Raw genomic sequence first — 17,241 nt, 5'->3', positions numbered from 1 at the left:
TTTTCTTAATGTTAAGGGACTATTTTGCTTTTTGATAAACTATTGGTTGCTTGGGGCTGTGTTTACTCCATCCTCGGGCAATATTCTGGAGAAAAATGTTTATTGAAGGTGCCATTTGAGTTTTAAATATTACTTTCAATCATTCCTGAAGGGGAGGGTGTGTACCCCCTAAAGGCAAAAGTATTAGCAAAAAATCAAATGAAGGAATCTTTGCGTGGAGTAGCCTATATGTATTCTTTTACCCACGCTTATCAAATTTTTCACTTGTAAAGCCTTTGTCCAACTTAAATGGTATTTTGCTTCAAGACTTAAATGCTTCGAAATTTTTAGAGGGGCATTTTTTCTAACAAAAAGCTGCATTATCGAAAGGGAAATTCTATTTCCGTGCAGACTTAGTATGTTATATTTTATAAGGATTTCCATTCAAAGTTTTAAAGATAGCCCTTGTGCTTAATGAAAGGGGGGGGGGGGTCTTTGCCAAAGGCATAGTTTTGATATCAGAATAAAACAATAAAGAAAATTATGTTTGTCCATTGCCTTGCGTTGTCCAGACACCCTGCATGGCTTACTTTCACTCGGAGTTCATAAACTCTTGGGTGGGCTTTATATTTGGTGACACAACGTTCGTGCTCCATAACTTTTAGTTTAGGGACGTGATGTTTGAACAATGCTCAAGTTTAAGCACCCGGCTTTCCGCAAACTGTGTTTGGTGAAATTGCCAAACTCAATCGCTAATTTTAACTTAGCAGATGAAAACTAAAATTAGATGTCCTTTGAAAAACCAAAAATCCATCCATTATTCAATGCATTTTCGCTGTTGATGAGATCAACTTTAAAGAGGCCTCTCACCTGAACATGATTCAAATACGTGATATTTTATCGTGAGAAAATTCAATTGTCAGAGACTTAAGATACTTTGAGACATGGCTAAATGTTCAAAGTAACTGATAACAATCACTAAATATCACTGCAATGACTGTGCAGTTTTTCATCACCATTCACTAAACTAATTTACCCTAAAATACACACCAGTTACCAAATTAGACCACCAATGTATGGGTTTAGAATAAGAGATAAATAATTGAAGTATGTTTGACGAAGTCATAAAAGGTATTAGAATAATTCGAGACGTTAGTTTAACAAGGTATCAAAAGAATTTAATATTTCTGATGAGAAATGACGGTATTTTTCTAAAATCCAGGACACATGCGAGAAGTGAAGTTTGGTTAATGCAAAGAAAATTAAACAAAATAGGATGAAAATATAATAGTTTATGGACAAATTTGGGCTATATATTTGCACATTAAGGGGGGTAGGGGTAAAGCATAGCATATATTAAATACATAATCTAATCTAACCTAACTTAGCTACCTTTTAGTCCCCCTAAACTCCAAAAAACTGAAGTTTAAATGTTTGTCACGGAGTGAGTAATATCTCACTATGCAGCGGAAACCTGTTTATCAATGGCGGCTTTGAGATTTCGATGCGGTCTTTCTTTCGTGTGTCCCGGATTTTAGCACAGTACCGAAATGACACTGAGCAGGGATTAATTGTATTTCGTTTTTTTACTGCCATATAGCGTTTAATTGAAAGGGAAGGAGGTAGCCCTCGGGCGTAATATTAAATCGCTACAGCAGAGTTGCGAATATTTTGTTCGCACAATGCTATATACCTTCTACACAAGGCAGCGTTGCCAAAACTTTTAGGGACAAAAGTGTCCAAATCGGCCAAAAAGGGAAACTTTTGGTGTCCCTCTAGAAAATTAACCGATATACAGGGTTGCCACTATGAATTTTCAAACCTGTGAAGAAAGTGCCGAAAAATCTGTGCGCAAAAACATCTATAAGAAAAATCCCCAAGACGTTACCAAAGCTTAAAAGTAAAGTAAAAATTAAAAGCAGTCTTATTTATATAAAAAAAGAAGAAAACAAAGACATTTGGTTTTTGATTTGGAAAAGTGTCCAAAAAGTGTCCTTTTGTTCAAAAAGCTGTCTTTTTGACCCAAAAGTGTCCCCGTGTCCCTCAGAGTGAAAAAGTGTCCAAATGCCACTAAAAGTGTCCATTTGGCATCCCAGACACAAGGTAACTTGCAGAACAGAACTGAGAGTTTTACTGTTTTATCTCTGTCAAATCCGCTAGCTGCCAGATGCACCAAAGTTAGCCTTTTTTTTCATTAGCACTGTGACGAAGGAACGTTCTGATCTTCTATGTATGGGTATACTCTCGGTTGCGGTAATTTGCGCTTTTTTAGCGTTATTAGCGTATATCAATATATTTATTCATTTTGAGACGTTAAGAATTTTTGTTGCTTATTAGTAGTTATATCTTACGAGCATCAACACAGATATCAAAAGAATATTTTCTCTGATTATTACCATTTGTATTACTAAGGACAAAGTATATATGAAGAATTAGAAATATTAACCCCCAACCCGAACCCCCATAAATCTGGATGTCTCCGCAGAACTACTTTATTTTACATATAGTTTGCCTATTGTGGGCGTTTGTTTCAAAATAATGCCTCCGCCTCACCGAGAAACTCCCTCTTCCAAAAACAATTCTGTTTACTTGACTTGATACTAATAGTTATAAGTTTATTGTTTTATTACATTCAACTGATTGTCATTATTTTGGATCAAATGTCGCATAAGTAAAAAAAACGTTGATATTTTTATTACCTCACTTCCTTGCGCTTTAGGTATATATTTATGACAATATTGCTATTTCCAAAATTAGGATGCAACTTTGCTGTGTCTGAAGGGCATATACAAACCAAATATTCTAGGACGGACAATTAGCTTGAAGAAAAAGAAAACAATAGGTTAATGAATTGTCTCGACGTAAGTTCATTGTCTTATAAGGTTTCCAGCTATTCATGTTTTTTATTATCAACCTTCACATATTGAGGAATCTAGAACACAAAACTTGAATCAATTATTTGTTTTATGTTCAAAATATCTTATTACTTTTCATAGAATCATTGTTTTTGTCATATCTAACATGAAACAGGCAAGGAGTCTCACAAGGACGGAGATATTCAAAGGTGAAAACGGTCGACTATTTAAAGGATAGAAATACTCACGTTTTTTCTTCTGTTCCTCTGTTCCCAGCTGATGCATTCCAGAATGAGTCATGGCCATTTGTCCCGAAAGATGGGGCACAGTAACTTCCATGCTGATCATAGGGGAAACGATTGGATCCCAAGAGATAATAGTATTATGATCTGAAACAGAAAGAAGAATGTACATCAAGGAACATGTTGTAATTTTCGCTAAGGTGGATTTGTTCTTATTCATCCAGATGAGGGTCAATGTGGCCGCATACAACAAATGATCCTAATCATTGCTTAGATCGTAATTCTTGTTGAATATATTTGTTATAGTTCCTATCATTTGTATTATTCTTGTTGTGCAAACCATTTGAGAAAACAAAAGAAATAAAATAACACAAGCACATAATGGAGAAAATAGACCTCTGATCAAGTTAGTATTTTATAATCTTGGTCTACTAAAAACAACAAGCTGAATGCATTGCTTCGTATGTATCAGATGTCTCGAAACAAGCGAAAGCCTAGAACAGAAAATCAGACACAGAGCCAAAAGCACTGTAGGCTGGAGACATGTTCGATGTATAGCTATGCATAGTGTTTGGGCATTTGATATTTGTATAACGATACATCGTGTAAAATATCGGATGGTAGATATCCACATTGAAAAGGAAATTTCCTTTGCATAGATGGTGCAAAGAAACTCAAGTTTGACTTGGCCACTAGACAGAATTACCTCCTCCATAGTTATGCAGTCTACATGACTTCAATGAGCCAGTAACATGTGCGGTTGTGTTTCCCAGTGAAGTTGCCCTGCTACTCACAGATAATGGTTATTTCAAATGAAATAATGGTGGTCACACCATTTGGGGAGTATACAATCAACGTCCCTTCAGAGAGGTATTCATCCATCTCAGACCCCTTATCTAAGATTTTCAAACACTATCGGGCTCACAGGAATGATGGCAAAGAATCAAACACTGCAAAGAGCTCCAGAAAATTATGCAGGATGTGTTTAGGCTGCTTGCCTAAGCTGTATCAGTGGATTCAAGTACCATCACATTCTCTGCAAAGACATATTCGGGACCTTAGAGTTTGAATTTCTATGATGAGGGGGGGGCAGCCGAGTTTTGTCATGTTAGCTTTAACCCCATCTAAATGAGACAATAGTAAATGTTTTAGATCCAACAGGAGCTTCTCAATCTTTCCATCGCAAGGACTCAGCATTTCTGGGGTGATTCTGATCCCTGAGCACTCAAGAAGCATGCACCTTTGACAAGTTCAAGACATTTTATAGACCCCTTACAAAAAAGTGTCTTCTGTCAATGCGTCAATGCACGGAATGTTTGATACCCTCCAAAGTTATAATGACTGTGGACGTCATAATTGGGGAGCCTCTAGTTCTAACACAGGCCCATAAATTGGCAGAAAGTTCGTAACACGGTTACTCAGAAACCAAAAATGGTTGCCACAAAATAAATGCCTGCATCTGTTCAACATGTTAAATACCAAAAGTGGTAATAATAACGTATATCGATATGTAACAAATAAAATATGATAGTAATAATAAATATAATAATATAAGATATCAAAAAACACAGATAAGGCCAAGCACTATTCATGAGCACTTACAACAGACAGTGCAAAGCTCCTCCAATACATTATTAACAACAACAAAAAATTCGTTTATCTAATTTATAGAGAAACTCTGCATTTATAGATGATAAATTTCTTTTATATGTTTAAGCTAACTCTTAGTGTTATTATTATATATTTTTTTACTTTTGCTTTGTTTTGTTAAGTCAACACCTTTTCTATGCGATTAACTTGCAATAAATACTACGTGGCTCTATTTATCAATCATTTGCTACCGATTCTTTGTAGAAATAATTTTTGGAACATTGGGTATTTTTTCGTCGTGCATTTATGTGAGTAAGACATAAGAAATTCAAATTTTTTTAAAAATACGTCTTTCAAATTGTTTCTAAATAGTTATCGATGGTTATTATTTTCTTGATTCGAGCTGTTTTATTAAGTCAATGCTCTCCCAACAAAATTCTCTTTTCAAAGAACAGTATAAGTTAACTGCTAACTGATATATTAGTAACATATAACATATATCGTATATATAGTAACATGCATAGTAACATATATAGTAACAGTATATATAGTAACATATATAGTGTAAGCACCAGTTAACTGGTTTAGAGTCAAGTCCACCAAACAAAGGATAGGAAGTCAACTTCTATTTGCAACCATTAATGCCATGTGGCAGATAGATCACACAGGATGATCCAGTACAACACCTTCGGTCAGAAGCTAATTAAAGTCAGGAAAATAAACCCTAAATTGTATCAACACGATGAACGTGGGAGTATCATATGTGTCCTTTATTTTGTAAAGGTCCAAATGAAGATTATTTTATTAGAGTAGTCTGTACAAGTCACTAGTGTCAGCTAACATTAAATTGATCTATTAAAACATTATCTTATCTTCCCTAGATTTCTTAAAATAAGAAATGAAAATGATGTTTCCTAGAGTTATGTTTCCTGCCAGGATGGTAAGTGACGTATCCCCCCCCGCTCTAAAACAGAAATAAAGCTTCTGAACGGGGCGTTAAAAAAATGTAAAGATTGTAGACTAATAGCAAGACATTTACTACACCAAGTTTTAGATTATGCCCCTATACAAGGGTGTATCCAGGATTTTGGTTCGGGCAAGGGGGGGGAGGACTTTGCTGAAAAACTAAGAAAAGGCCTCAAAAAATTTTTTATATGTGTTTTCCACGTTTTTAGGAGTTGGATAAAAATTTCAGGGGTCAAACTCGGAACCTCCTCCCTAGATATGGACTTGGCTCTATACCTGGCTTATTCTAACTGATAGACAAGGAACCCACTATTTGGCAACCACGAAACGAAGACGAGTCTTTGAGCAAAGCAAGCTTACCAAGATAAGTAAGAAGTCTGATAGTGGTGACGAAGTGAATTGCACAAGTATTTGCAGAGAAGCAATTCAGGGATAAAAGGGAGAGGGTGGATTTGTCAGTACAGCAACAACACTACAGCAAGGAATAGAAATTACTGGATAATAATGAAATGCCATATGAAACCGAGCGAAAGATAGCCCCCGAGACCCACAGGTGGCCCTTCAACTGGTGCTACAGAACTAACATGGCCAGTTAACGAAAAAGATAGCATTGTTCCTAGCCTAACTTTTATTCATGTCTGTGTTCTTTATACATAAAACATCTAAAGAAACGATTAAACTAACCTTGAATGCTTTTAATTAGGTTTCTCAATTAAGAGGAAGTTCGTGATGTACACAGGTTGTTCCAAAATTTATTCTGAGGGTAGGATAAATAGAAAAAAAAAACTAAAAATACGATTTATATGGAAGTAGAAGAAGCTATGGGAAATACTGTAGAAATATTTCCTGAATAATTCCTGAAATTCATATCATTTTCAAATTGAGTTTTTGTGACTAAACAGGTAGTATTGTCATACGTCTATTAACAGGCTTTGTCTGATACCATACTTCTATACAAAAAAAGACTAAAATTCTCTGAAGAAAGGAAAAATGAGCCAAAAAAGTAGCAAAAAGGAAATGAAGCAAATAATAAGAAAAGTAGCCAACACAGTCATGAAAGAAGATATAAAGCCTAACTTATGTCATAACAAAGCCTAAATGAGAAACATAACTTATGTCATAACAAAGTCTAAATGAGCAGTTAACAGAAAAAGAACACTTTCACATTATGTCAAGACTAAGTGTGACTGCAGGATTGTTTAAGATTGATTAACCCCTAACTGAGACAAGTATCTAGTTCAATATATTTCAAAATATCAAGCAGAGGGGGTAAGGGGGGGGTTGAATAGTGTGAAAAACCAATTATAGCCCAATTAATCTTTTTTGGCATATTTTTAGCCTCAGTGGGGGGTGGGTTCAAGCCAGTAGCTCCTTTCCAAATGACGGCACTCATTTCAGGAACAAACAAAATTGTTTTGTGAATAAAGAAAGGTATTGAAGCTTATGACAACATATGCCATTAACCAATTTGACAGTCAAGAGCCATTTTGAAAAATCATCCCAGTAAATCCATCAAGTCCTATCAAAACTGTACGAGAGAGACATATTGTCTGGACATCAAGCACCTGACGCTACCCAAATCTACCCCAGGGTTTGAGGAACAAGTGCGCAAGGAAGTCTTTGGTCTTCATCGACTGAAAAACAGGTACATCATACAGTTTCGCTCTTTTTACTTTTTATCCGACATCAATTACACCTGAGATAGATCCACAATAAGCTATTCTAATACAGAAGCCGCCTCTTCTATTAAAATTAATAGTAGTAATAAAGTGATTATTATATCCAAGAAAAGCTAAAAAAACAATTTGTGGATCTGATTTATACGAAAAAGAGCATATGAAATGATAACACATGTTTGACCTCGTCTAGTATCCTAGTGTCCCATTGACATAATTGTAAATAATAATTCGTAATGAAAGCTGTAAAATAAAATACGTGAGTTATTGCATTGGCGGCAATTTTTTTTAATATTTTTGTTTTCAAGGGTCCCCAAAATTTTGGAGATATAAAAAATAGGAGAGTCATACGGAAAATATGATAAATTACAGAACGAACAATAATATCAGCATTTCAGGTGGGGGAGGGGCACCCATTCTTGGGCCCCTAGGCATAAGTACCATTGGAAGCGCTTTCAAAATCAGTATTAGCTTATTTACATTGCTAATTATATCGCCTAAACTCAGAATATCTAAACAGTTTAGTCCTACTAGTCTGCATCCTCTTACTATAATGATGCTTGTATACTTTAAGAAACTCCAGGGCCATGTATCTTCGTTTCTAAAGGCATTGGTTATATACAGGGGCGTCGTTTCGGGGGGGGGGTAGTTTCTCCCCTAATAATATGGAGAAAATGACTATTATATAGCCCACACCCCTTGACTATCCGGATATATAACCCTCTTGCCCCCCCTCCCTCAATAGAAATGCTGGAGCTACTCCCCTGGTTATATATTACACACTTGTAGCATTGGCTAAATCTGGTCATATTAGCATAAGGTCAAGCAGATGGGCTTAGTAAAAGGCTAAGTAATCCTGTAAAGACTTTGTCTTTTATTTGATTCAAGAAAGAAAAGAATTTGAGACAAAATCCTTTTTTGCCCAAAAGGAATAAAATGTAAAAAATGGTTTTGAAAATGCGAACTAAGAAACACTAGCGAAGTAATAATGAAGTCGCTTGAAAATAAGTTACGGATACTTTTAAATTTAATAATTTGAATTCGATTGATAGCTTAACAGACAAGAGTTGAAAACGAGAAATCAAAATTAATAATAATTGAATCTATGTTTTAAATTTGTATTTATTCTAAAATTTCAAAATTGAAGTATTGACTAACTCAATCCCAAATTCTATTACGTTTCCACTTATTCCAGTCTCTAGTGTAGAAAAAAAGACGATTACTATGATGCCTCACAGGCACGAGCGTCGGTTGGTGTGTGGAAATTTGTCCCCTCCCCCTCCCCCTACCCCCTTATATTTGAGGAACTTTTTTTCGTATTTTTATTGAGAAATTCATCTTTTGGTATTTCCCTTAAAAAAAGAAAAACAAACAAAATTGCCCCCCCCCTATTTTTGAAGAGTACACTTTGTCCCACCCCCTAAATTTCTATGAATTGAAACCAAACCTCCAGTTATCTCCACAGGACTCAATTTAGTTTATTTAAGTTAAAAAAAGAAACCAAAATAAGCAAACTAATAGATATTACAAAAAAAAAACTCTAAAAAGAACACTAAAAAATTGCAATAATAGGAGGGGAGAATATAAAAGACTGGAAGACCCCCATCGCCTGTACCTGGTCTTTGATAGCTATTTTGTATATATAGAAAATATATTCTAACCTAGCAATCATTTTCATAGCCAAACATTGTATTAGGAGGGTTTATGTTTTTTAAAAGAGACTATAGTAGTAATTAACGCATGAATATTTATAATTAACTCTTATAAAGCTTAGGAAGTCACTGTTTTAATTCCGGATTCTGTCATTCTGAATAATTTGAACATCCTTCTTCGTATCGGCCAGTAACGATATGTTCAGTATTTTGTTAACTATTCGAGATTGTTTTGTTTGATGAGATTTATGATAAGTGTGAGATGCCTTCACACCAGTTTGGTTTTCGAAAAGGCCTTGGGTGCACCCATGTACTTTATCTTCTTGCTAACATATTACTTGATGCTCATCTCTCGCGAGAAACTTTGATCTTAGGTCAGTATGATGTCAGGAGAGCTTTTGACTCTGGGATTCATGCCCAGATTTTGGCTGAGCTGTGTAAGTGAGGCGTGCGTTCTTCTATTGTAAGGTCACTGCGTGATATGTATAGGAACCTCAAGCTTCGTGTTCGTTTGCAAGATGGTGAGCTTAGTAGGGAGATATCCGTACATAGAGGAATTAAGCAAGGGGCTATAACGTCTCCTACTCTGTATAATAACAGTGTTAATGATGCACAACAGGTTATCTCTCCGAGTTATATTTGCAAGCATATTGACTTGTCACTTCTGGGTTTTGCAGATGATCTTTTAAATCTGGTCTCGGTTGCTTTCTTCATTAGAAAATAACTTCTCGCGTCTTGCAAAATGTTATGCTGATGTTGGTTTGCAGTTTAATGTAGAAAAGTCTGGTGTTTTGTTTTTTAATTGCCCTGAAGATAATGCTACAGTCAGGCTTGGTGGAATTACCGTAACACCATCTAGTCACATTACGTACCTTGTCCTCCCGATTGATCGTAATCTTCGAGAGACCCAGTCTTTGCTTATTGAACACCTTTCTAAAGAAGTGCGCATTGCCTTTGCGGGTGTTGTCACTAGCCGTCGCAATTTAAGTCGTAAATATTTGGCTCGTCTTTATAATGCAGTAGCTTTGTCTCATGTCTTGTACCCGTCTCTTTTTTGGAAGCTCCTGAGTGCACGAAACAAGAAAGACATAAGGTCGGGATTTTTCAAGTATGCCCGATATCTTCTTTAAGTGCCACCTTTTGTTAGAAACCGCCGTATTGTTGCGAAATATGGAATTGTTGAGCCTCTGAGTGCCGTGGAGGATGTAATTCAGAATTACGTGAAAAAACTAGAGCTTCTGGATCACGAATGGGCCCACCTTCTCAAATAGTTGTGTTATTATGTAGTTCTTTCTGTTTGTATTTGTTTTTCTTGCCAGTTTCTGCTTTTCCTTTCTTTTCTAGTTTGTGCTCTGTCTTTTTCTGTTTATTGTAAGACAGGTTATTAATAAAATTCATTCATTCATTCAATAGGATTCATAATGCCTCTGTTTCGAAATAACCCTTTTTACGATAAGTATGAGTAAACCCTGTCTAATGCTCAGATAAAAGAAAGTAGAGGAACTTTCTCTGGAGTTGCCACACTCCAGAGAAGTAGGCAAGGGAGCCACGGGGTCCGGGTTCATCTCCCCCACACCCCAATTCTAAAATTTCCCCAATTTTTGGGCACTTTTATTCAAATTATCAAGTAAAAATGAGTTTTTTATAATCTCCCTCCTCCGAACAAAGTCCTGCATCTGCCACAGCATCATAAGAATACCACTTAGAATTCTTATAGACTAAAAGATGTATGATGTTCGAGTCACACTAAGCTTTACAAACTTTGTATAACTTCTTGCGTTGGTAGTCCAAATCTTACTATTAAAGCTCTATTTGTTCTGGATATGTGCTTTGGAAACAGGGTTTTACCAGAAAATCGGCTTTTTCTACAATTCCAAGATTAGGCTAATAAAATCTTTCGGGACTTGATGATTACCTATTAAAGAGAACAAAAAGTCCTGTGCAGAGGTGGATTCAGGGGGTGGTTATAGTTGGATGTGCCCTCCCCCAGTAGGTCAAAATTTCCTCTATTTAGAGCGTTTGAGGGGGACAAATACGAACGGGGAGCCAAATTTTACTGGCTCCCTCCCAAAAATTAATTCCGTATCCGCCCCCGGTCATTCGCAGATTAATGAAAATTTTACGGTTTTGAACTCCAGTTGAAAGCCAACAAGAATATTCATATATCACGGAATTGAAGATATACTGAAACAATACCGTATCCGGAATTTTTTCGAGGGGAGTGGGTATCAAAAGAATTTTGTGGGGAGGGGGGGGTCACAAAAGAATTATGTTCTTGTGGGAAGAGGGGGCTATACATGTCTTAACGTGCTCTTTGAGACCAATTATGAGAACGAAGAAATATTTTTGTTTCTTTCTAAGAGAAGCAGTCTTTTTACCTGCTATTTTTTTTATGACCATCTAGTGAATTAGTCTATTTGAGAAATACTTTAGCCTGCAGTTTTTTTAGTGCCCTCTTGCTCGTGTACGCCCCAGCAATCCAGGAGAAATGAACCCTGTCTGATCATCTAGCACCTGACTTGATACAACTTGCACCGAGGCTGATGAGACAGTCCTGATACCTTCATTAGCTTGTTCGTCTTAAATTTCTACACTAACTAACAGCAAACCTAGTTTCAACGCCAGAACGTATATCAGCTTATATTAAGCTAAAGGTAATGAAAACTTAAAAACACCCAAATTTAAAATAGCCAAGGATTACAGAATTTGGGTCCCACATTGTTTATTCATAATTTTTAAAGTGTATATTCCATTCAGTTTTCAGCACCGCCAATTGGTGGGCTTTCTACCTACACTTTTTTCACGTGAGCGCTGCTAAACAGTAGAAAAAAAGATACTTTAAGAGTCTAGGTGGCTATCATCACAGTATTTTTAGTTCTCCGAAAAAATAAACTCAAGTTTATCGAAAGCCACTGGGCAAGGCTGTATCCAGGGGGGGGGGGGGTAGGCTACCCGGTTTGAACACCCCCCGAAATTTTTGACCGAGTCTAAAATTAGTAACCCCCCCCCCCACCGAACAAAAATCCTGGATCCGCTCTTGCCACTAGGACAAAATGACTGAATTCCAAATGTTATATTGTATCAATAAATTTGAAGGAAAGATACTTTGAAATAATCAGCTGTCGTTTAAGCTGTTCCAACCTGGGACGTCAATTCACGAAAATAAAGGGAGAATATATTTTTCAAAATCTGGGGGGGGGGCAGTTTTGTTTTTTTTCGAAAATGAGACATTTTTCAATTAAAATACCAAAAAAGGTATTTTTCTAAGTACAGGAAAGACAAAAAAATTACGGCCCCAATTGATGCGCCTGGTCCTAAGGGTATGAAGCATCTTTACTTTTTTACGGTATATTTAGAGATAACCCCATAAGCCATCTTTCAATTTAAACGTTCAATAGTCCCAAAAGTTGTTAGTATGTCATGTAAATTTATCTAAAATTAGGTTATTTTATATTGTTTAAGGATTCAGATAATGACTCTTTCGTCCTTAAAGAATTTGCAAAATTAGCTAAAAATGATGCCCTTTAAAAGGTGCAGATTCTAGGTATCGGTTCAGAACTCCCATTCTCCAGAAGAAAACACTATAAAATTCTTGGAACTTCTTCAAACGTTCTAAAATACGTATATGTATCATTTTAAATGCGTACTACTTAAAGCTCCCCCCAATGGACAAATATACAGCCCAAATTATTCATGCTCAACAAATTTTCCATAGACAGATTTTTTTCTTCCCGCTGCTTGTTGCCGTCGACATTGCTTATTTCCCGTTAAATTGATACGGAGAAAAGAGTCGGCCTACTGAAAATTCGTTGAGTATATATAATTTGGTTTTATATTTGTCCATTAGGGCGGGATGGGTGTATAAGTAAGCATTTAAAAGTACTTTCCAGAATTTTACCGTGTTTCCTTATGGAGAGTGTTTGTACGGTAACGATACCAGATTGTACAACAGGGATAGTTGATAAACATCAAATTCATCTACAAACCAATTTTTACTGCTAAAAGTTATCCAAGGATGAATCACTGGTCAAGAGCTATCACAAGAATTTGAAATCAAATTAATCGTTCCAAAGAATGGCTATGCGCAACCATCCAGCATAAAGTCAACCATGTAACTGGTTGTGCTTCACTGCTGATTCCACCTTCTTCTACTTCCACCTGACATGCAGCAGCCCAGCGGCAGTTCTTCTACCATTGGAACAATCAACTTCTGTACCACCCGCTATGCAATTACCCACTGCAGAAGCCAACTGTGGCTTAACTGAGACAACTATTCAAATCTTATTGGTCATAAGGCGGGTCGCTACCACTTCACGTACCTATGACTTGAAGTTACAATTATAGCCAAATTTTCTAAGGCATCAGCTACTAAGCGTTGCCAGTCAAGAATGAAAAGCTTCAATTCGGTGGTTTTGTGCAAAAACAAAGACATGTGTAGAAAGATTTGTATTTGCTTTCTATGCTACCTTGATCATGTGAATCGTCGCACTTCTTTATATGCTTATGATTGCGTTAAAGATATTTTCTGCTTGGGAAAATGGAACGCCGCAAATATTTCACAGTCGATATTCTTTAGGGACGATACACATGGAATAGCATCAGATTTTATAATTAAAAAAAAACTATATTTTTCCTGACAAGTCAGGAGCTGATCTTGGGATGATTTATTGTTTTTTATTCAATTGAAGGAAAAATAACTAATTTCTAACAGCAGGAGAGCTAAACTATAGCTATTTGAAGATCTTACACATTCCTCTACATATTACGAACATGCTCAAATTGTCTGTGTAAATTTATTTGATCAATGTTTCTTCTCGTTGTCTAATCCTTTCCCCGTTTCTCATTTATGTAACTACATGGAGGCTGGAATGGGGAAAAAGGTTTTCAACCCCGTTTTTGAAAACTTTTTTTCTAGTAGATTTTCTTTTTTCAAAATAGCAAAAAAACTCAAGATAGGGTATCGCCCCCTCTAGACTTTTCTGCTAGCTATTCAAATTATATTTCGTATCGCAGTTTAAAGTTTCAGTGGAATTAAAAGCACAGTTTTCTGTTAGATACAAATTCGGAGGATTTTAGCGAAAAAGCTCAAATGCAGATAAAGGGCAATACATTATGCTACCTCCATGCTTGAAAAGCTCAAAATACTATTACCCCTTTCAGAGGTAAAAAGTTAAGAGTAGCCAACTTCACGTTGGCTACAACTTAACGATTACATAGAAATCATTTTTCAATACAATTCATCTTTTTTTTCTTTCCATTCCGATTGCTTCACAAGTCATTTAAACAGCTTTGCGGACCATTCTATCTGCTTTAAGGACGAAATAGTTTGACATGTCTATGAATTAACCGCTGGAATACATTTTGATGGAAGATAGAGGAACCAATAAGGCCGGTGACACCATGTCAACCAAGTTGAAAAATTAATAAGGTATGTGTCAAACGGGGCAAATTAACTTTATAAAGATAGGTTTTTTGTTCAAATTTCCTTATTCGTTTTTTTTCTTTGCACGAGTCTCAGGCTCATGTAAAACTTTTTTGGATTTTGAAGACCCCCTCCTCCAAACAAAATTACTTTTCCGAAGTTGAGGCGTCAGTGGCGCCAATTAACGAAAATTAGGTGATGAGGCAACAACATATTTTTGAAATTCTAGCCTAGGGTTCATTTCGTTGTTTTTTATTTTTCAATAAAACTCCAAAAAGCCATTTTCCATTGTAAATATCGAAGAAGGGCATTTTAAAAAAATCTGGGAGAAGGGAAAAAACCCAAAGAGCATAAAGCCAAAATTCTGAATAAACTTGAATAAACTTGTCTTCGAAACAAATTTTCGCTTTCACTTTTCGTTTGAATAAGCTTGTCTTTAAATCTATTTTCTGATATTTTCGCATTATATTCAGGCTACATTTTTACGCTAAAGATTTTAAAAAGAGGTCTCAAGAACAAGAGTTAATTAGGTAATTCGCTTTAGGACGTAACAAATCATTTTCAGGAATTAGAGAGGCTCACCCCCCCCCCCCAAAAATATGAATCTTTGCTCTTCACGCTAAAGCTCAACCTTGTTACCCAAATGTTTCGACGCTTGAAAACTACCGTTTCCTGTTAAAAAGTATTTTGGGGGAAATAAGAGGAGAGCTATATTTGGGGGAAATAAGAGACCGCACCAGTATCTCTTGTAGCGTTAATCCAAACATATTCCTCCAAATAAAGATGAGAGGTACAACATTTTGTACGAAATGTATGAAAACCCGAAATTTCATATTGTTGTAGATATGTGGTTGAAACCACACTGAGGTGAGGACCTTGGATATATTGAGTTAGCTGGTTCAATTTTTATTAAGATCACATCCCTTTTGAGATCAGTGTTAACAGATGTCTGGTTTAAAGTCGCGCCACCATAAAAGTGAAAATATGCCGAAAGTGCCATTTTTCTAGAGAAAATGCGCCGAATGAACGATTTTTCAAAAGAAAAATGCACTGATTTGAAAAATTCAATGCGCAATTGCCTTAAAAAGCACCCAAATGGCGCAAATCTGACAACTCTGTTTGGGATTATTTCCCTCATTTCCCAAAATTACACGAACTGTCTTATGCGTTTAGTTTTGATGTTGGATTCAAAATGATGAATTTGAATAGGTGTAGATTATTTGTAGATTTACGCAAGATTTATGTTTTTGTTTATATAGCGTAGAGCTTACTTTTCCACTTACTTTTTACGGTACTTGCATGATAAACCCCCTACCGCTCAAGTTGTTCATACATTGACACATTTTAGAACCTTTTTTTTTTCGTTAGTTTCATTCAGCTTATAGCGTGAGACAAGACAAGGAGAAGTGACAGAATAGATGGAAAATATATAGTTTGGGCTAAATATTTGCACATTAGGGGTGAGGGGGGGTAGGAGTAAAGTGTTTGGAAAATGTGAAGTTAGAAAACAATTCTTACTACATAATATGCAGGATGATTGTACCTAACACATTAGGCATGCAGACCCACTATACTTGACCCCCCCTTTAATGTGCAAATATATAGCCCAAATGTTTTTCTAAAGTATTATATTTATATCTTACTATGGTATATTTCATTAGGATTGAGCCTCAGAGAAACATATTAGAAGTATATTAGGTAGGGGTATATCATACAAGTATCATTTCTGCAGTTTTGGTTTCTATTAACAAGGGTGACTCTTTACCTTGCTTTATTACCATGAAGAGTTTGCTACTAAGATGCAATTTTTTTTTCCTGCTTTCAAATAGTGAAAAAAATGGTCGTAAGATTTTTCCTAAAGTGGGATCGATACTAATAGAAGCAGTCTGAAAATCTTGGGTTTGATGTTGAAAACTGTGGCAGCTATTCGGGGTTACATGAATCCACAAACCTACACTTTTCACACGTAAGTTCAGGGTGAATTATATATGTTTATATATACACATATAAAAATACGTATTTAGGGGGTATATTAAAAACAAGCACCAAAAATAGGGGATTTATGGGGAGAAATACGAGACATTGCTGGCAAACTTGTAAAAATCCCGAAATTCAAAGGGAGGGGCTGAAGTATCTACCCACGTATGTGTCCTAGCTCAGTGTTCAACTCTAAGTTTTAAGTAAAAGGAAGGATATATTTATGGTTAAATAATAAAGGGAACCCTGCGAAACAGCTGAGAGGCTGTTCAATAGTTGTAACTGTTTTGAAACGTATCAAAATTAAATCTGTTCAGTTTTAACTGCCCAAGCTTAAGGCCAAATTGACATGTTAAGGACTTGAAATTTTTCTTTGCACAAAAGTTCAATACACACAACCAACTGGTACTTAAAAGCGTCTCATTTATAGGTTGCCTGGCAGTGGCGAATCCAGAGGGGGGCGAGGGGCGCGCCCCCTAACATAGTCTAAAGTAGTGTAATTTACTTAATTAATGCAAGTTTGCGTTAAATAAACTTGCTCCTAACGCAGTTTATCGGATTAACCTATTTTGCCCCCCCCCCAAAAAAAAAGTCCTGGATGCGTCCCTGTTGCCTGGTACTTGTCTGTTATCCAGAACACACTCAGGTTTGCTTTCTTTGATCTGAGTAAACCAGCTTATTCTGTCGTGAAATAAACTACGATGCAGGTATATTTTAATTAAATATTTAACGTTTAGAGATGGTTGGTGTTTAATATAATGCATTCTGGGCGGTCTGCTTTCCATAATTGTCTGTTGTAGTTTCCTTAATTTTGTTACTAAAGTATTAATTTTCATCATGTTTTGGTACATTTCATTATGATTAACCTAACTTCACTTCTTG

The 17,241-nt window shown here is 36.1% G+C and overlaps 1 protein-coding gene across 5 annotated transcripts in view; it reads right to left on the bottom strand.

Annotated features, from left to right (window-relative positions):
• sv (paired box protein shaven) overlaps positions 1–13,144 on the bottom strand; it is an 87,906-nt gene extending 74,762 nt beyond the window's left edge. For all 5 annotated transcript variants that reach the window (XM_089088761.1, XM_089088760.1, XM_089088764.1 and 2 more), the window contains exons 1-2: positions 12,947–13,144; positions 3,083–3,223 (exon numbers count right to left, since the gene is read on the bottom strand). In XM_089088761.1, coding sequence (XP_088944887.1) covers positions 3,083–3,182 — 100 coding nt within the window. In that variant the 5' untranslated portion in view covers positions 3,183–3,223; positions 12,947–13,144. The remainder of the gene's footprint in view (positions 1–3,082; positions 3,224–12,946) is intronic.
• Between the last annotated feature and the right edge of the window lie 4,097 nt (positions 13,145–17,241).

Source organism: Artemia sp. Qi Xiang Cuo, chromosome 5 (genome assembly GCF_049724085.1).
Source record: "Artemia sp. Qi Xiang Cuo chromosome 5, ASM4972408v1, whole genome shotgun sequence".
Lineage (NCBI taxonomy): Eukaryota > Metazoa > Arthropoda > Branchiopoda > Anostraca > Artemiidae > Artemia > Artemia sp. Qi Xiang Cuo.
Note: the sequence above shows the minus strand (reverse complement) of the source record. Positions and strands in the feature narration are given on the sequence as shown.